At 37.1% G+C, this 19,569-nt stretch overlaps 1 protein-coding gene, 1 long non-coding RNA gene and 1 pseudogene across 2 annotated transcripts; all 3 read left to right on the top strand.

Moving 5' to 3' along the window:
- Window positions 1–219: 219 nt before the first annotated feature.
- Window positions 220–2,034, top strand: LOC132623478 (uncharacterized). The gene is made up of 3 exons (XR_009576255.1): window positions 220–423; window positions 887–943; window positions 1,694–2,034. It is a non-coding gene; the product is annotated as an uncharacterized LOC132623478 (long non-coding RNA).
- A 6,232-nt stretch (window positions 2,035–8,266) lies between these two features.
- LOC132624338 (uncharacterized) lies at window positions 8,267–11,616 on the top strand. Its single transcript, XM_060339132.1, has 6 exons — window positions 8,267–8,647; window positions 9,339–9,955; window positions 10,042–10,168; window positions 10,255–10,536; window positions 10,625–10,729; window positions 11,476–11,616. Exons 1-6 carry the CDS (start codon window positions 8,267–8,269, stop codon window positions 11,614–11,616), a joined length of 1,653 nt encoding a protein of 550 aa, XP_060195115.1.
- Window positions 11,617–11,788: 172 nt separating this feature from the next.
- On the top strand, window positions 11,789–12,256 carry LOC132624339 (uncharacterized; annotated as a pseudogene).
- Window positions 12,257–19,569: the final 7,313 nt, after the last annotated feature.

Here is a 19,569-nt window from a genome sequence, read left to right on the forward strand (position 1 = left end):
TGCATTTAAGATCTGACTTGGGGGACAAAATGGAATTAAGTAGACATTAAATTGGACAAGTATTAAAGTACACCTTTCCACGTGGGCTCATTTCATGAAATAAAGGAGATGACTAATATATATGTTTGTACACACGGATGAAAATGTTTTGTTTCCTTTAGAATTAAAATGGCACCATTGAGTGTAATAATTAAGGTGGGCCCACTTTGATTTAAAAGTGGTCACATTGATGTCTTATGTAAATTTAAAAGGCACGTACCAGCAAGAAACAAATACAAACACTTTTACATTTCAGATGGTTCTTTCTTCCACTTTGGGAAATTTTACATAAACTTTAAGTAAATTCCTTGAGCATGAACGTTTCCAGCAATTTAACCTTGGGGGGAGGTTGTTTTGAAGAGGAAACGTGACTAGCGATATAAGGTAAGAATTCTCCTATTCTTGATATATTTAAATTCATCTCGGTCATAGCTATATTATGAGATGAGAACTACGAAATTAATTGCGGAAAATCAGATAAATTGTTGTTGTTATGATGTGGACTGTTTGGTGGTTGTTATAAATTGTTTGGTGTGCTGGAATATCGTGGGATTGGCTGTAGTTGTTGTTGTTATATTATGGATATACGGAAATAAAGAAGTGTACACAAGTATTGGCATTCGAATGTATATTGGGCTGTTTTGGGAGTAATTTAAGAATGGATTTAATCCTAGTTTGATATGAAATTGTTGGTATTGTTGTTGTTGGTATTTTGATTGATGTTTGGCTAAGTTGGAATTTCGAGGATTGTTAAGTTTACAGGGGAAATGCTGCCCAATGTTCTCTAGAATTTACGACGCGTTCTTATTATCGATTAACTAATGTTAATACGAATTCTCCCGTGAAGGTAACGACGTGACATTGGGAGAGAGCAAGTGAACGATAACATAGCTAAACGACAAAGGTATGTGAGGCTAGTCCTTTCTTTCTAATGGCATGAATCCTATAGCATAAGTTTTTTTTCCTCTTCATGAGTTCCTATTTTCCGGAAAGCTAGAAGCCTAAGTCCATAAATGTCTATATAAGATAAGAGATATGATACGATGATGCCATATTGATCATGATGCTATTTATTTCTTACACCCACCTTATGTACTAATTCCTTCAAGGTGAGGCAGAATGTCAATAATTGCTCCATAATGAAATCGGGGGATCACGACCGTACGCCACCCCGACAGAGTACAGTTGATCTTGAGTCTTATGCATGTACTATGATAAGCATATTATTACAAGTATTTTTTTTATGAGCATGTCATGATCATATTACATCGCGCCTAGTTGGCCGGGCAGTCACCGCCAAGGCGGGCAGCTATACGGATACACCATGACCTTTTGGCATGGGCAGACACCACTAGTGGGCGGCATGAGATGGTACCCCGGACGCGGGAGGCCTGGACGCGGGCTAATGTTATTGATTATCACACTGTTCCGATATGGACGGGCAGCTTGCATATTATGCATATATGAGATTATGACGAGTATGAGTAAGACAGCATGCATTACTTCTTTTATGATTGTCATTCAGATTCAGATGTTTCATATTGATGTTCACATTATATTATCACTGTCTTTCTTCATTGTTTATGCCTCTCATACTCAGTACAATGTTCGTACTGACGTCCGTTTTCTTTGGACGCTGTGTTCATGCCCACAGGTAGACAGGGAGGTGAGCTTGGTCCAGACCCTTAGTAGCTGTCAGCTGATTGAGAGCACTCCATTGTCCGGAGGTGCTTATGATTCTTCTTTTGGTATATATGCATATTTTGGGCACGACGGAGTCTTGTTTCGTCTATATGTTTAGTATGTCAGTAGAGGCTCGTAGATACGCAGTGTGGGTCAGATGGTCTCACAAGATGTTATTATTATGTATATATTATTTTGATGGCCGAGAGGCAAATGTATATAAGTATTTATGTTTCTATATAAAATATGATTTTCCTACAATTCGTGTATAAAATTGGTAAAAGAGCACTAAATGAGTAAGATGATTATTAGAGCGAGTGGTGCTCGGTGGCTAGCCCCGGGTACCCGTCACGGTCCCTAGATGGGTCGTGACAGGCTAGAAGCAAGCTTGATCCAAAATCAAAGAAGTGTTACTTTATTGGCTATGGTGACACCGAGCTTGGTTACCGATTTTGGGATGAACAAAATCGGAAGATCATCCGAAGCAGGAATGTTGTCTTCAACGAAGAGGTACTGTACAAAGACAAGCTGCAAAAGAATTCAGAATGTCAGGACAAGGAATCGGAAATAGTCGATTTGAGGGACTTTCTGTCACGACCCAACCCCGTAGGCCGTGACTAGTGTCCGTGCTGGACACCCATACGTACCCTATAACCCCAAACTAGCATATTAACAGAATATATCAATATAATGATCAATTGGCACTGCTAGTTGTCACAGATGAACAGTTATAGCACAAGGAAGCCGATAAGGCTATCACAGATCATATCAACCCAAAACATATACAGAACCCACACAAGTATGTCTACAGACCTCTACAGATCATAACATAATCATAAGACGGGACAGGGCCCCGTCATACCCCTGAATAGCATACATATATATAATAGCGGCAGACTGTACCAATACAGGCTCTGAACAAAAGAGTGCTCCCAATATAGCAGAATAGATGTCCTAGGCAGGCGGTCAGCAAATCTGTCTTCTGTACCTGCGCGGCATGAAAACGCAGCCCCCGAAGAAAGGGGGTCAGTACGAAATATGTACTGAGTATGTAAAGGCACAGAACGTAGTAAACAAAGTCATAATCAGAACAGAAGGTACAGAAAATGGACAGAATATCCATATTAGCAAAATATTGATCATAAAGCATAAATAGTATTTGTTGAAAACATATGTCGTACCTGGTCCCAATACGGAACAAGATCATAACCGAAACAGGACTTACAGAGAAGTGAGTGTGACCTCCGAAGTATCAAATGCATATTTTCAAAACATGAGGAGTGTGTTCAGAAACATATACCATATCATGTCCGGCCCCTGCCAAGGGCTCGGCGAAACAGAACGTGGCCACCCCCCGACGCTGGTGCCACCATACATAAGGAACAGAGTAGGGGATAACCCCGTAACATAACATATCATATCATATCAGATGGCCATATCAGATCATATCATATCAGAATGTGTGTACATGGCACAGCATACTCCAAAACCCATGTACATATATACCTGCCCCCTCACATCGAGGCACGGCGAACAATGCAATGGAATACGCTTGATAACATATCCTGGCCCGGGCTCAGTGTGGGAAACATTGGGGCATCCACGAATGGAGTAGTGAGAGACTAAATGCAACAAAAATATCACAGATTTCCAGAGACTCAATGAGGCATATCGAATGACAAATCGAATCAATGAAGTCGGACAGAATCATAGTAGGTGTATGTCGTATGTCATAATGAGTTACGGAAGAGTAATCCCTTTGGGATCATTTTCATATTCCAAAATAGTTTACCAGACTCGAGGGACTCGTTAAAATAATTTTCCTTAGTAGTTTAAAGGATAGTTAAAACGTTTCATTTTATCTTGTTCGAAAATAAGGCAATAGTACAATAAGAGAGCAAAGCGGGAATAGTGGGACTAAATGCAATACAAAATATCGTACCTTTACATAGACTCAATATAGTGTCCCGAATAAGCATCATTAGTTGTTGGAAAAGTAGATAAGACGTTTCCTTAAAAATTGCTTGAAATCAAGTTACAAAGGACCATAAGGGTAAAATCGGAAATAGCAGGCCCACCTCGGGACAACCAAAGCGGCGGGCTCAAATTACGTGTATTAAGCTTATGGGGTCACCTACAGAAGTTCTAGGGCATTCCATAACTTCCTAAGTGATTTGGAGAAATTTTGCATAATTTATTCTATAAAGCATACTAAAAGGGTTCAATTCTACTGAACGAAAATGTGACAATTTCAGAGGCGGATTCCGATGAGCAGAATATTCTCCGAGGCGTGAATCCGATCCTAGTACATCTAGGACATGCCAAAAGAAGAATCGGGGTAGCTTTACATACCTTTTACGCACTTTACACCTTTCCAAGTTCACTTCCCGTTTCGTCCAAAATCTGCAAGTGGTCACATTTACCAAATGTTAACCATAAGCCTTTAGGCTTAGATCTAAAGTCAACACTTTTCTACAGAAATTTGGGCAGCATTTCCCCTATACGTATAGCATCCCCGAGAATTCAACTCGGCCAAAATAATCAACAACAACCCAAGAGCAATACTAGGAACAACCATAATAACCACAAAACACAATATGGCACCACTATTCTTCTTTCCGACATAATACGATAACTTTCATTCCGACTTCACACTTCCAAACCGAGCTCAATGTTTTCATATTCATCATTATTCAAGATCATTACAATGCAATTTAGAAGCATTTCATATCACTTCTACAAAATATTCATAAGATATACACAATATACAAACTTCCACCAAAGTCATAATTCATCCGAAACTTCTAATCTTTAACATACTTATTCATAACATGTTTCCATATTTCAAGTTCATCAATAATCATCATAACTTGCAACCTAACAACTTCATTTTCATAATGTCGTAAAATCTTACTAAAACGACATAAGCTTCTACTTTCCATTTCAATGCAAACTTACATCATTGTACCTTTATATACATTGCAAGCATCACAACCACACTACTAACATATTAATCAAATTAAATCATTCTCATTGCACTAAGGGTACCACACGGCTACATCCCTATATTTCCAACTTCTATTAAATTCATTCAACTTCCATTTCCAATATGCATTCCATCCTACACACAACTAGAATACAACATAAACTTCAACTCATCACATGCATACAACATAGTATACACACGGCCACATACCACACATGCACACCCACTTTGCAAACTTCCATGTTTTCATGAATTCTACTCATTTCCATATACTACAACACAAACAAACCTTCATAACATAATAACTTGGGATAAATTCTTACCTTTTTCTCCAATCTTCTTCACTCAAACATGTGGTAATATTGAAGAAACAAGGGCTCTTCCTTCCCAAACAATTGCACCATGTTGTAGAGGGCCCTTAATATGGTAGGAATACCACAAGAAAATAATTTTTGGATCAAAATTTGGAGGGGTGATTTTCCCCTTGCCTTGGCCGAATGGCCCTTGAGCTCTTGCTCTTGTTTGTCTTGTCTTATTTTCTTGAACTTTCTATGAGATAAGGACCATTATATATTAAGTAGCACATGGAAAATATTGAATTAAAATTGGTGGGTTTGGGCCTCTCTATGGCCGGCCACCCCTCTCATTTTGGGCCTCATTTTTCTTTCCATTGTTTTGAGCCCAATTGGCTAAAATTCTCGTTTTGTAATTCCCGAAACTAATTTCCGGAATTCCAATTTTGCCCTTGGCCTTCCTTGGCACTTCCACATTAATATTTTTCATGAACAACACACACATATATTAATTCAAACCAACATATGGCCTTATTCCCTACAAATCAACATTATTTCGAATTTTCCCGAATCCACGAAAATACGGGATATAACACTTTCCGACACCTGAGCCGCAGCCAGGTACAACCGAGGCAGAGGAACAAACAATCCGAGAAGGTGCTGATGAAAGTGCCGATTCTGAAACAAATAAGCAGACGCCAATCACAGAACTGCGTAGATCATCCAGAATCAGGAAGCCGATTCACAGGTACTCTCCATCCCTCAACTACATTCTACTCACTGATAGAGGGGAGCCAGAATGTTATGAAGAAGCAATGCAAGTCGATGAATCGACTAAGTGGGAGCTGGCAATGAAAGATGAGATGGATTCACTATCGACAAATCATACATGGGAGTTAGCCGAGTTGCCAAAGGATAAGAAGGCATTGCAAAACAAATGGGTTTATCGGATAAAGGAAGAACCCAATGGAAGCAAGCGTTATAAAGCAAGGCTGGTTGCAAAGGGATTTCAACAGAAAGAAGGCATCAACTATACGGAGATCTTCTCTCCCGTAGTCAAAATGGTGACTATCAGAACTGTTCTTGGACTGGTAGCAAAGGAAAATCTACATCTGCAACAGATGGACGTGAAAACTGCATTTCTTCACGGTGATCTAGATGAGGAAATCTACATGCGACAGCCGGAGGGATTCAAAGTCAAAGGAAAGGAGAATCTGGTGTGCAAACTTCAAAAGAGTCTGTACGGACTAAAACAGGCTCCAAGACAGCGGTATTTAAAGTTTGACAGCTTTATGAAGAAAACTGATTTTTCAAGGTGCGAGGCAGATCACTGCTGTTACTTCAAAAAATTTGAAGACTCGTACATGATACTGCTACTCTATGTCGACGACATGCTAATCGTAGGAGCAAACCTATAGGAGATTGATCGGTTGAAAAAAGGGTTATCGGAAGAGTTTGCAATGAAGGATTTGGGAGCTGCAAAGCAAATCCTTGGGATGAGAATCAACCGAAGCAAGGAGGGCATCAAACTCTCACAAGAAGAATATGTGAGGAAAGTTATCAAAAGGTTTAACATGCATGATGCCAAGCCAGTCAACACTCCCTTGGCTGGACACTTTCGGTTGTCAAAGGATCAGTCGCCGACAACCGAGGATGAGAAGAAGCAGATGGACAAGATACCTTATGGATCTGCAATCGGTAGTCTTATGTATGCAATGATATGTACAAGGCCAGACATTGCACATGCAGTGGGAGTTGTCAGCCGATTTTGAGCAATCCAGGAAAGCAACACTGGGAGGCTGTGAAGTGGATATTCAGATATCTGAAAGGCAGCTCGAGTTCAGCTCTGTATTTCCGAAAATCAAAAACAGGATTGCAAGGGTATGTTGATGCTGACAACGGTGGTGATATTGATAGCAGAAAGAGCACATCCGGGTATGTTTACACATTCGGAGGTACTGCAATCTCTTGGGTTTCCAAGTTGCAAAAGATAGTAGCTCTCTCTAATTGTGAGGCTGAGTACGTTGCTGTGACGGAGGCCACAAAGGAAATGATGTGGCTACAATCTTTTCTGCGGGAATTGGATCAGGACCACGAGGGAAGTGTGCTATATTGTGATAGCCAAAGCGCCATTCATTTGGAAAAGAACCCGGTTTACCATGCTCGAACGAAGCACATACAACTCCGGTACCATTTCATTAGATCAACTTTGGAAGATGGAGCGCTAGTGCTTGAGAAGATCGCAGGGAGTCAGAATGCAGCAGACATGCTGACAAAGGCAGTGACGATAGACAAACTGAAGCTATGCTCAACTTCAGTTGGCCTGCACGAAGTATGAAAGTAGGAAAGAGCTGCTGCATCGATCAAAGTGTGAAGACAAATTAAAATTAGTCTTCAAGTGGGAGATTTGTTAGGTGTGGAATTGGCCAAACAAGTCAATTCTTTTGTTCACATAGTCGTGAGGTAAGCGCTTACCTCATAATAGTCGTGATGTAAGCGCTTACCTCATCATAGGAAATTCATTCCTATAAATAGGTAGCTTATGGTTCATTTGTAAGATATCATTAAGATCATTTGCTATACACATCCCAAGAGAGAAAAAATCTAAGAGAAATACTCTTAGTGAAAGGCCTAAGTAAGAGAAGGTCTTTGAGAGAATTTTCTGTGGTAAAATTCTTGAGGGTAATTGGGATTGGGGTTGTGAGGTTGAGTGTTGTAAACACTTGTAATATTTCTTCTTTAATAAGATCTGCAGCAGCAACGTGGACGTAGCTCTCACATTGAGGGTGAACCACTATAAATCTGTGTGTGCTATTTATTCTTCGCTTACATCACGGCGTAAGTAGGTTCTGTCTAAGGAGGTTGGTATTTAAGTGGTCCAGCTGTGACCCTCCAATCTTTCCTGGGAACCTGCTTACAAAGGTCGGATTTGGGATTTAAATCCTAACATAACAGTGGGGTGTGTGTCAGTGGCACCGGACAGGATGGTACTATAAGTGAATATTATGGTGTTATTAAGGAGATTATCGAATTAGAATGGCCAATGAAATCATTCATGATGTTAGTTTTATTTTATTGTGATTGGTTTGATCCCTCTAAACATGGCATGAAATTTGATAGCCACTTTGGTATTGTTGAGGTTCGAAAAAGGGGAAGATATGCTAAATTTGACCCTTTCATCTTTCCCGAAACGGCAACTCAAGTTTATTATGCAAATCATCTGGAAAGCAAAGGAGGTAAGGCTGATTGGTGGGTGGTTATAAAGATGAAGCCAAGAGGAGTTGTGGATACAAGATATGATCTGGAAGTTGCTTACCAAGAGGAGCAATCACATGTTAGTGCAAGTATAGAGGATGACCCAATTGATTGCTTAAGAGATGACCAAGTTGATGGTGAAGAGGTTGATGGAAGTAGTTATCAACCCGTTGTCAATGAAGATGGACATGATTTAATTGACGGGGAAGATGATGGGCAGCAGGTGAAGAAGAGGAGGCTGGAAGTGAAGAAGAGGAGGAAGAAGAGGAGGCTGGAAGTGAAGAAGAGGATATTTTTGATAGTGATGATTCACAAGATCAGCTCCAAACCAAAGAAGAGGACGAAGAGGAAGATGAGGACGATTGAGAATATTAGTTTGTCAATTTGTTTTGTTTATTTACATTACTATATTTGCTTTATGATTTTTATATTATAAAAAAGGGCAGCCCAGTGCACTAAGTTCCCGCTATGCGCGGGGTCCGGGGAAGGGCCGGACCACAAGGATCTATTGTACGCAGCCTTACCTTGCATTTCTGCAAGAGGCTATTTCCACGGCTCGAACCCGTGACCTCCTGGTCACATGATTTTTATATTATACTATTTAGAAAATTCGGAATATCATTTTGTCTCCATGGATAGCAAGAGATTATTTATGCTACGAACTCAAACCTGTGATGTTTGTTGTGGTATTTTATTCTCTAGAAGTTTATCAGTTGAACATGAAGTGTGTAGGCCTTTGTGTAATCCTTATTTCCATTAATTTGATTTTGTCCAAGCTAGTGCAGTATGAATTTTTTTTCAACTGCTGGTAGTTGGTGTGCTCTATCTTATGCCGCAAATGAGGATCCAAAGTTATCATCTGTAAGTTGGAGACTAGTAGTGCCTTCTTAAGCTTAAAAGTTAACTGAAGAAGGGACATGGAGAATGAGTAGGTACAGTTAAGAAAGTTGCCCAGTTCTGTGAAAAGATTACTTTAATATCTAAATCATGGTCAGCTGAAATACTTATCACTATATTTATTCATGTTTTGTACAGTGATTACATCACTAATACATTATGTTAATGTTCTTTGTTTCTTGCAGATGTCAGGTATAGGATCTAAAAGAGATGAACAATCTAATGGTAAAGGAGGAAAATCAAGAAGAAAAAAAAAGCCACGTGCAGTAGAGCGACAGGCAGTTCAATTGCCCGCCATAATCCCATCACGAACCCTCCCATCTCATACTGGTCCATCTCATGTCAATGAGTCTTCCTTGCGTCCACCTGGTGTTGAAGTCAACCATTCCCAGCCTCAAAACACTAATTTTGTACCACCGAAAATCCCATCAGGACCCCTCCTATCTCATACTGCTCCACTTCATGTCAATCAGTCTTTCTTGCATCAATCTAGTGTTGAAGCCAACCATTCCCAGCCTCATAACAATGATTTTGTGCCTCCCATAATCCCATCACGACTCCTCTATTCTCATACTGATCCACTTCATATAAATAAGCATGCTTCGCCTCAACCTAGTCTTAACAATCGATCTCAGCCTCATAACATTGAATCTCAACCACAACCTAATCAATCCCAGCCTATAAATCAAGAAACGGAACCGTTGATGTCACCATCAACCAATGTGACTCCAGCCACCTCGTTTAGTACGGTTGGAAATGGAGATGATGATCAACGAATATGGATTGTACCTGAAGCGGCTAGGTAATATACAGTACTAACTTGTAACTATACATATGGTTAGGTGAATTTATTATATATATGTTTGTTAACTATTGTATTTTATGTAGGTTTCATCCTCACAAGCAAGTAATTCAAGGTATTACTGATTGCATTTGTAGTAAATTTGAGTTGGCTAGACCTTCTTGGAAGAAGTTCCCAGAATCTACTCATAATATGTGGTTTGAGGAATTCAAGGTAAATAAATTTATAAATAGCTTCATGTTCAAATACAGGTGGTGAGAGATTGTATGACTAATGCAGTTTTCATTTGCTATATATAGAAGAAATTTAGATGGCTCCCTCACTATAATCATGCTATACGGCGCAATTTTGAGAAAAGGGCAGTTGCAAGGATGAGCCAACTTTTTCAAGATGTTAGAAAGAACTTGACTGTGAAGCCACATTGGATGGGGGATGCTGTATTCAAGGAGATGAAGGAGCATTGGGAGTCTCCTGAGTTCAAGGAAAAGTCCGAACAAAACAAAAAGAATCGTGATTCAAATGCTGGTGCATCACTTCATACAGGTGGTTGTATACCTCATCGAGTGATCTTTAAGAGAATGGTAATTATAAATCTTTTTAAATATATTTCTTTCAATAAAATAACATCATATTCAGCGTTCATAACATAATATCTTTCTTTGATTATAGAAAGAAGCTACTGGAAAAGATCCTTCAATTTCAGATTTTTATTTTCGCACTCATCGCAAGAAAAGTGATAGCAGTTGGGTAAATGAGAAAGCTGAAGCTACTTATGTAAGTGTTCATCCATTGTGTTCTTCAGTAGATTAAATTATTTTCTCTAAGTTGTGTTACATAAAAAAAAATTGTGATTTCTACGAATGGTACCACTGTTGCATATTCAGTAGGTTAGAAAAAAGTTATCTAGGAAATGGTGTTTCTATACTTTGAGTAATTAGTTGAACTTCAATTGCAGAACAAAAATGTTAATCAACCAACTTTAACTCTCTAATTCACAACTCAAATTATTCTCCGCAGAATGGTATATTAAATTCTAATTCTACTTATTAAGACAACCCAAGGTAATGAATCTGTTGTGAATTAGTCTTAAAAAAAGTGCCCAGAAATCTTACCCTATGTAGAGGTTAAAATTTAGATTAATTAAGAGAGGAAAAGGAACAGGGGTGGATCCATGTAGAGCTTGCTGGGTGATCTTGCCCCCATTAATCCTAACACGAACTATATAAATTATATCAAACTTCTTTAATCACTTATATAATACGCCAGGAGCACCCATTGAACAAATGTTTTCTGGGTGCGGCTGTTGGGAGCTGAACGTAAGGTTCGATTTCCGAACAAAGCATTGATAATCTTTTCTGTTATTCATTCTCGTTACTCTTTCTTCTTTTCTACAACAAAGATTCTGTCTTCTTTTCGTCTTATAGAGGTTGGTTGATTTTTCCTCTTATTTTGCTGGCTTCTTGTTTTCCCTTTTCCCTTATCGTTTTTCGTTTGTTAATCTACTTTTGTGGCAAAGATAGCGTGAAAAAACATCTAAATCCTTTTCTTCCCCGATTAAAAATGCAGCAGCTGGACACATAGCTCATTGTGCCTTTTACATTATGAGTTTGGATTTGATAAGTGAGAAACTTGGGAGTCCATCAGCTTTAGAGGATAAGTAGATTGTTTGCTCCCTTTCACAAGCTACTGTCATCTTCAATATTAAAATTTTGCTTGTTGTGCTTATGTTTGACACTTGAATTCAGTATGAATTATTCAGCTAATAATATATGTTCTATTGACATTATATTGTCTCAAATAACCTGTTTTGATGCAGAACAATTTTGAAAGAAAGAAATAAGAATTAGCAGCTTCTCAAAATGCATCAACTGTGGAAGGAGACAGTAATCTAGTTAGTCAACCTTCTCAATTAAGTGAAATGGATATTTGGGTGCAAGCTGTTGGTGGAAAGAAAAAAGGAAGAGTTGCGGGTCTTGGCTCCTTAGGTCGATCTGTAAAAGCAAATAAGCAATCAACATCGGCTTTAACGGGAGAAATTGATGAGATGATTAAATCCCAGGTACATGCTTCCAATGCGGACTTATATGCTCAGTTGCAGGAAGAGCGATGCAAAAATAAGAGGATGAGGAAGGAGTTACACTTGTTGAAGAAGCATGTATACAATGCATCATCTACAAATGAGCGATCATCTCAAGAAGACATCAAGGTTATGAAAATGAAAGTGGTGACAACTCTGATAACATGAATGAAAGTGATTCTGATGCTGAAAATGTGAATGAAAGTGACTATGATCAAGAATGAGATAATTGATAGTACTATTTGGGATTCACTTTTGAGATATTTTGTTTGTTTTTGAACTAAGATGCATTATTGGTATTGATGTTATGAATTGTGTTTTTTCTTGGTTATGATGATTTATATTAGACTTATGTGGAGCGGTGTCCTTATACTAAAAGTATAAGGATGAATATGATAGATACAGTTGAATTATATAGAATTAAATAAAAATAGCATTTTAAAAATGTATAAATTACTTGCGGATTTTATGGAAAAACATTTTGAATCGCATTTATTTTATGTAGGGATTTACTTGCAGAAAAATATTACATGGGGAATTTCACGCAGAATTACATAGGGAATTTTTTGTGAAAACTATTACCTAGGGATTTTCTTGTGGTTTTCGAATTAAATTTTTGTCTAACTACGAAATTTACCTAGCGAATTACATGCGAATATTACTTGGGGATGTACATGCGGAATTTTCATAGGGATTTTATTGCGAAAATGTGTTCTTGCGGATTTACTTGGGGCTTATTTTAGGAATTTTCCTGCGGAAGTTTTTCATAAATATTCACAAGAAATTCCCTTTCGTACATGAAATTTCACCTACGGATTTACTTGGGGATCTTCACGGGGAATTACTTGCGATTTTTTCCTACGTAAATCCGCAAGAAATCTCCTTTTTACACTAATTCCTGCCAAAATTTTCATGCGAATTTTTGATATTATTCGCAGATAAATCTGCAAATAATGTACATGGGAATTTTAATTCCCCATGTAATTTACCTGGGGATTTTTAAATCCGCAGGTTATAATTACCCACGAAGGTTTTTCCAAAGGATTTCGTTTTGCAGGAAAATCCGCAAGTAATCAAATTACATGGGGATTTTACTGTATTATCCGTAGGAAAATCCTCATGTAATCAACACTTTTCTTTTAGTGTCATAAACTAATAATACAAATTAACCGCATGAGTAAGAAATTTAAAAGAACTTAAATAACCCCTAATTTTCATCAAAATAGAAGTCCTCAATATCTTCCTCAGAAAAATTATTGGCGGTTTCTTAAGACACATCTTTTTTCAGTAGATGTTAGTTCTCTACCGATTGATGATGCTTGTTTTTCAGCCAACTTTAGCATGTAAAATCTACAATATCTTGCCAACATTCTGTTGTTTTCTTTTCTAATCCTTAGTACGGCAAGCTCGCAAGTTTTTGGACCTACTCAAGACATGGTTATTGAGTACCTTGTTGGTATTGGAGCGTTGAGATTTTTCAAGTCACGAACAAGACGTTCTGATTCGGCAAGTCGATGTGACCATTCTCGGCGTAAACCGTAATAATATTCTTGCCGATCTGAATATTTCACACTGCAGAAATCATCATTACGCTCTATAAGAAGGTGGGGATTTATCTCTTCTAGTTTGAAATCACTGTTATCACTCAAAAAACTGCTATGATTTGAACTCTCATCATCACTGCTATTTGGTTCTTTTGGAAGGAGTAAAGACCAAACTGCGTTTCTACTACTCGGCATTGAATACATTGTAATCTAATAACAAAAGAAAGGACTATTTATATAGTTGCAAACCCCCATGTACCCCTAGTTGGGAGGGGGGGGGGTTTGTCTTTATGACCCTACCTACTTACTTTATATAAAAAAAAATATTAATCTTCATCGGACAACTCACAGTCCGAATCCCACTTGGATCTAAATCTTGTGCTACCACGTACACCATATTCTACCCTAAGGTAACGTATTTGCATCCGATTGTTCTCTTCGCAAAAATGGTTAAGAGCAAAATTAAACTCTTGTGAAGTTCCACGAGGCATTGACAGAACACGTTTTTTTAGGCATTTAAGCCCTACTGATGCTAACTTTTGCTCCACACCATGGCCATGCTTATCAACATCAGTAAATTCATCACCTTAATATTAAATAATTCGTATATATATATATGATGTTGGTATTTAAAATATGTTACTTTTCGTGTGGGAGGAGGAATGCACTTGATAATGAAGATTTTCCAAATTATTATGAGTCATCATCAAGTGATGACGATGAAATAGCTAAAAATGCAGAGGTAACCGATGATGAAGATGATGATGATGTTCAAGTTGGTATGACCAACAATATTCCTCAAAGCCAAAACCAATAAGAACGAATGCACCACCACCGATGGCGGAAAACCCAACTTCTGAAAGCCCAATTCAGTGGCATTCTAACAATATCCCTTATCTTGACAGCCTGCAAGGTCGTGATGATGCATTTGTATTCACAAGAGAAAATGATCATAGTCACCTAAAAACCTGGATTGAACCAAAAGATCTCAACAGAGATCAATGCTACCTTGCAGTAGGAATAATGTTCGCATCTAAAAAGGCGTTGCAACGGGCTGTCAAAATTTATTGTTTTAAGGAAATGAGGGAGTTTAAGATTGATCAGTCAAACACAAATATATGGAGGCTAGTTTGTAGACGATGGTATCAAGGCTGTTAGTGGTTGCTTTGGAGAATTGTTAAGTCTGATGGTATGTGGGCTATCACAAAATTCTGCCAAAACCACACTTATGATATGGAAGACAATCGAGCAAATCATTATAATTTAGATACAAACATGATTGCTCAAGTGTTACTTAAAGATGTTGCCGAAACACCAAGGTAACTTATCCTACCTAGTACATTATATGTCTTATATCAATTAAAAGATCATTACTAAATGGTCACTGCCGGCTAGTGATATCCATAGATGACACGTATATATATGGTGCATACGACATCAAGCTCCTAATTGCAGTAGGAATGGATGCCAATAGGTCAATATTCCCTCTTGCTTTCGCAATTGTCGCTAACGAGAGCAATGACACGTGGACGATTTTTTTTTAACCATTTGAAGACTCATGTTATTAAGGATCGTGCGGGCATATGTGTGCGGTCTGATCGTCATAAAGGCATATTGCACAATATGGATAATTTGCCGGGGTGGCAGCCTCCCCTTGTTTACCATCGTTATTGCTTAAGGCACTTGAAGTCAAATTTGCAATCAAAGTTTCACAACGACACTCTAAATAAATTGATATGGGGGGTTGCGATGGAGCATCAACAAAGAAAATGAGATGCAAAAATGGTTCTGATCAAGGCAGTTAGTGAACCTGCATACGTTTGGTTGATGAAGCTCGAAATTGAAAAATGGACGCTTCATGCTGATGGAGGCAAAGGATAGGGCATGCTCACAACAAACAGCTCAGAGTCTTTCAATGGCTTGCTGAAATCTGCTCGGGGACTACCTGTCATCGCAATTGTGAAAATGACTTTCAAGCAAGTTGTTGAACGATTTGTGGTTAGGATAAGGCAGGCCCGAGCGATATTAGCCGAAGGCGGGATATGGATGCCAAAGCCCTTCAAAAAGATGGAGCATTATAGAAAAAAATGTGAGCTTCACCAAATGATCGAGTATGACCCCATTCAACGTGTGTATGAAGTTAAGACGGGTTATTACAACGGTAGGGGTGGAAACGTACATACCGTTTATGAGGCAACAAGAACATGCACTTGTGGTAAGTGGCAAACGTACCACATGCCGTGTTCTCATGCGGTAAAGTGCTTCGAGAGAATGGCAAAAACGGTAACAAGTTATGTGGCGAGGGAATACAAGGTCCACAGTTACCTTAAAGCACATTCCGGCCAATTCCACCCACTTGGTAATGAAGCTTATTGGCCAAACGAGCCGTTTTCGATGGTTGCTAACAAGCATTACATCAAGAAATTGGGCATTAACTCACGGAGTCGAAGACCCAATCAAATGGACGTCAGTGAAAAAACTTACTCTCGCAAGTGCTCTACATGTAAGCAATATAACCATGACAAGCGTTCGTGTGGGCAACAAGGCCGTGGTGGTACAAGCACGTCTCAGTAATAAAGCCTCTAGAACTTGAAGATTGTATTGTTATTGTAATTTAGTATTGTATTGCTTTGAATTAGTATTGTAATTTAATGGAATGAATTATTTTTGAATTGGTAAAAACCTGTCGTATTGGATGAATTATTGTTAAATAAAATATTTATATTTGTACATTCAAATATAATATTTAAACATAAAGATAACAAGTTTCCAAACAATACAAAATACACATTACATTAAAAATATACAGATTACACAAAAGACATAGCAAAAACAAAAAAGACAAAAAAAAGAAAAATAACAACATAATATAAAAAAAATTAAAGGTAGATCAAAATATTTTTATTTTTTCATTCGATTTGACTAAATAATAAAATACTTAGATCAAAACCCTATAAAATATGACACTTAAACTTAAAGATGACAAATTTCCAAACAAACAAAACTTACTTCGGGGCACTTTACAACCCCTAAAACGACGGATCCAAACGTTTAGTTATACTTGATGTAATGAGCCGACATTATTGTACGCAAAAAAAGATATTAAGTTCTATATAAAATATTGATATTTCGGGATTTTGAAACATGACTAATCTTTACCCAAAGTATGAAAAAAACATGATTTTAATAGCTTAAAAAAAAAGGTAGCCTCTTTCACGCACAGAATCTATGCATGAAAGGACCTTTCCCACTTTTGTAATTTTTTTTTGTGTTATTTTGGTTTCAATTTTTATTTTTTGTTTTTGTGTCACTTAAGTCGCGGACTCGTAAACAGGGACTTCTTTCGCTAGGGTAACTTCGGATAGGTTTTTCTACATAGACTACCTTCTCATAACTCATGTATATATTCGACAAAGTGCTCCCATATATAAGCAATTCGTTTTACATTGGTGCATATTAAATACTATATGTGATACTATCTTGTTAACAGGGGAAAAAAAAAATGAGTGCCTTAGCTTTTATGATTCTGGTATTTCAAAGTCTGCCTTTTCTTTTTTAATTAGGAGTGGGTGAAGGGAGTATTTATTTGGCAACAAAATGCTGGTTAATCATTGTGGAACTTTTTCTTGTTTTTTGCCTAAAGTATGTTAGAAGCCTTTTTGGGGGGTTGTAGGCCATTTATAAATAGTTATTACTTTTATGGCCTTTTTACAAGAGTTTTTTGTTTTTACACGTAAGAAATCTGAAAAAGTCATTTTCTCTATTCAAATTGTAAGAGGACAAGAGAATTCATTTTCTTCCCTTTTTGGTATAGTCAAATATATAGGTTAGTTATTATTTTATTAGTTAGTTGTCAATTAGTAACTTTTATTGTTGAGATTTATTTATAACTAGTAAATTTACCCGCGCGAAATTACAGACATATCTTTTGAAAATTTCGAATATCAGAATGAATCATCAAATCAAAATATATGAAATTTCAAGTTTTAGTCAATCTTATAATCAAATAACATTAGTTTTTCTCTAATTTTTCGTCATTGTGATATTATTGAGTTACTACATACCGTTGATTTTTTTCTTAATAATCTTTGTAGGTGAAAATATACCTTTACCTGTGTCTTTTATATTTTACTCCTTTTCTTTCATTTTAATTTGTTATTTTTTCTTTCGTGTTTCCCTACCTATTCATTTTTCAGGAAAAAAAGTTAAATATAAAATAATTCAACGATCAAATAAAATTCCAAAACAGTTAAGCTATTGACATTATCGAGTCTCAACATATTGAATATAGCATGAGAACATAAAAACTCTTGGATTGTGGGCTCGTTTAATATATTTTATACATTACTCTAATATTGTTCTTTTTCGCTCGAAAATACACCATGTTTAAGTGTTAAAGAATATGAAAAGGAAGAAGGATAACAATTATTCAACTCACGTCGGGGAAAAAGTAGGAAACGTTTGAGTGGCAAATTAAATTCAATGAGAAGAAAATTGCCTTATATTCATTCTAGAAAGCTTAGTATTTGTTCATTATGAAAGTCAAAGTGGTGATAAAATTATGAGCAACTCAAAAAAATCAAATGAAATCGAAGAAAAAATACATAAAGCTTGGCTGAAGAATTGCTGGATAGAACTTCTAGTGGTGAAGAAGAAAATGGAGGAAGAGGTTAGGAGACTGTAGTGAGTTAGAGGAGGAAGAATTAAAGTTGGATTTTAACACATCAATAATGTCAAATTAAAGATTTTGGAGTAGAAAAAAGTATCGGAGGTTCAAAATAATGACTCATTGGTTTTCCAAAATAAAATAAAGGAAAAATTGTCGGGGAAAAAAGCAAAAAATGAAGAACAAAAAGATACAGTATATGTTTTTCTTGGCATAAAAAAAGAAGCCAAAGTCATAGATAGATAGAAATATTGTACCCATAATTGATACGGAGTCCCCCAGTAATTTGACCTCCAGTATATCTCAATGCACTTTCATATTGAAGTCATGTGCCCAAGTAAAATCAATAGTCTTGATTGAAGCCACGTCAATATTCTCCTCACTTTTTCTGTCTCCACCTTTCTCTTCATTCTCCTCATACATGGCAAACAGTAGTAATATTTATTCCCTTGCTAATTTAGTAATTTCTATAACGCAGCAAAGACCACTACTATTCTATTATTCTCAACCTCCCCATTTATTCAAGTGTGTCCCTGCTTTTATGCATCGATGGAGTCATTCGTATACCAGACTAATCGTCAATGAGTGACTACTCTGCCACCACGGTCAACTCTGTCATCACAGTCAGTGCTGATAATTAATGGAAAATATCACCACTTCTGAACTGGTTTCACCTAAACAACTATAGCTAATGAATAACCCAAGTAAATATTTCTCGACAGACAGGAAAACAAATATATGTAACAGATATTAAATTATTTTTTCTTCCACTCTGTTTAGCTTAGAAAAGGAGCAGTAAAAAGAATTTTGAATACATTTCGATTCAATCAAGACTGTTGATTTTTACATGTACTTGCGACTTCAATCTACAAGTGCACTGAATATGGGAATACTGGAGGTTAAATTATTGGAGAGGATCTGTACCCATAATACTACCTACTAAGTATAAACAGAAAAACTGTAAAATATTTACAATCAATATTTTTGATATAATAGGTAAACATAAAATTGAAAGAAGACAAAAGGGAAAAGACTTGATTCCAAGACTTGCAGAATCCATCAATAACGGAATCAATTATAGCATGCTCGTCTTACTTTTAGCCTTTCCTTCTCTACTTTGTTTTAGGCGCTTTTCTTTCCTTATTTTTCTTTTCTTCTTCTTTTTCATTATTTGTTGTCTTCCTATTTTCTGTTAAATCTCTTCTTATAAAATCTTCTTACCATCCGAAAATGTCCGCCATCCTTGTTTATAAATTCAATGAAGGGACTGCATTGTTTTTAAAAAAAAAATCACCCCATTAACAACATGTGCCATGAAACACATTAT

Source organism: Lycium barbarum, chromosome 12, assembly GCF_019175385.1.
Source record: "Lycium barbarum isolate Lr01 chromosome 12, ASM1917538v2, whole genome shotgun sequence".
In the NCBI taxonomy this organism is placed as follows: Eukaryota; Viridiplantae; Streptophyta; class Magnoliopsida; order Solanales; family Solanaceae; genus Lycium; species Lycium barbarum.

Bases quoted from the DNA above. Each gene is read 5' to 3' on its own strand.
- LOC132624338 (XM_060339132.1), top strand. From the start codon at position 8,267: ATGAAGCCAAGAGGAGTTGTGGATACAAGATATGATCTGGAAGTTGCT. The intron at 10,169-10,254 runs GTAAATAAATTT...TGCTATATATAG, and splicing joins TGTGGTTTGAGGAATTCAAG to AAGAAATTTAGATGGCTCCC. The intron at 10,730-11,475 runs GTAAGTGTTCAT...TGGCAAAGATAG, and splicing joins AGAAAGCTGAAGCTACTTAT to CGTGAAAAAACATCTAAATC.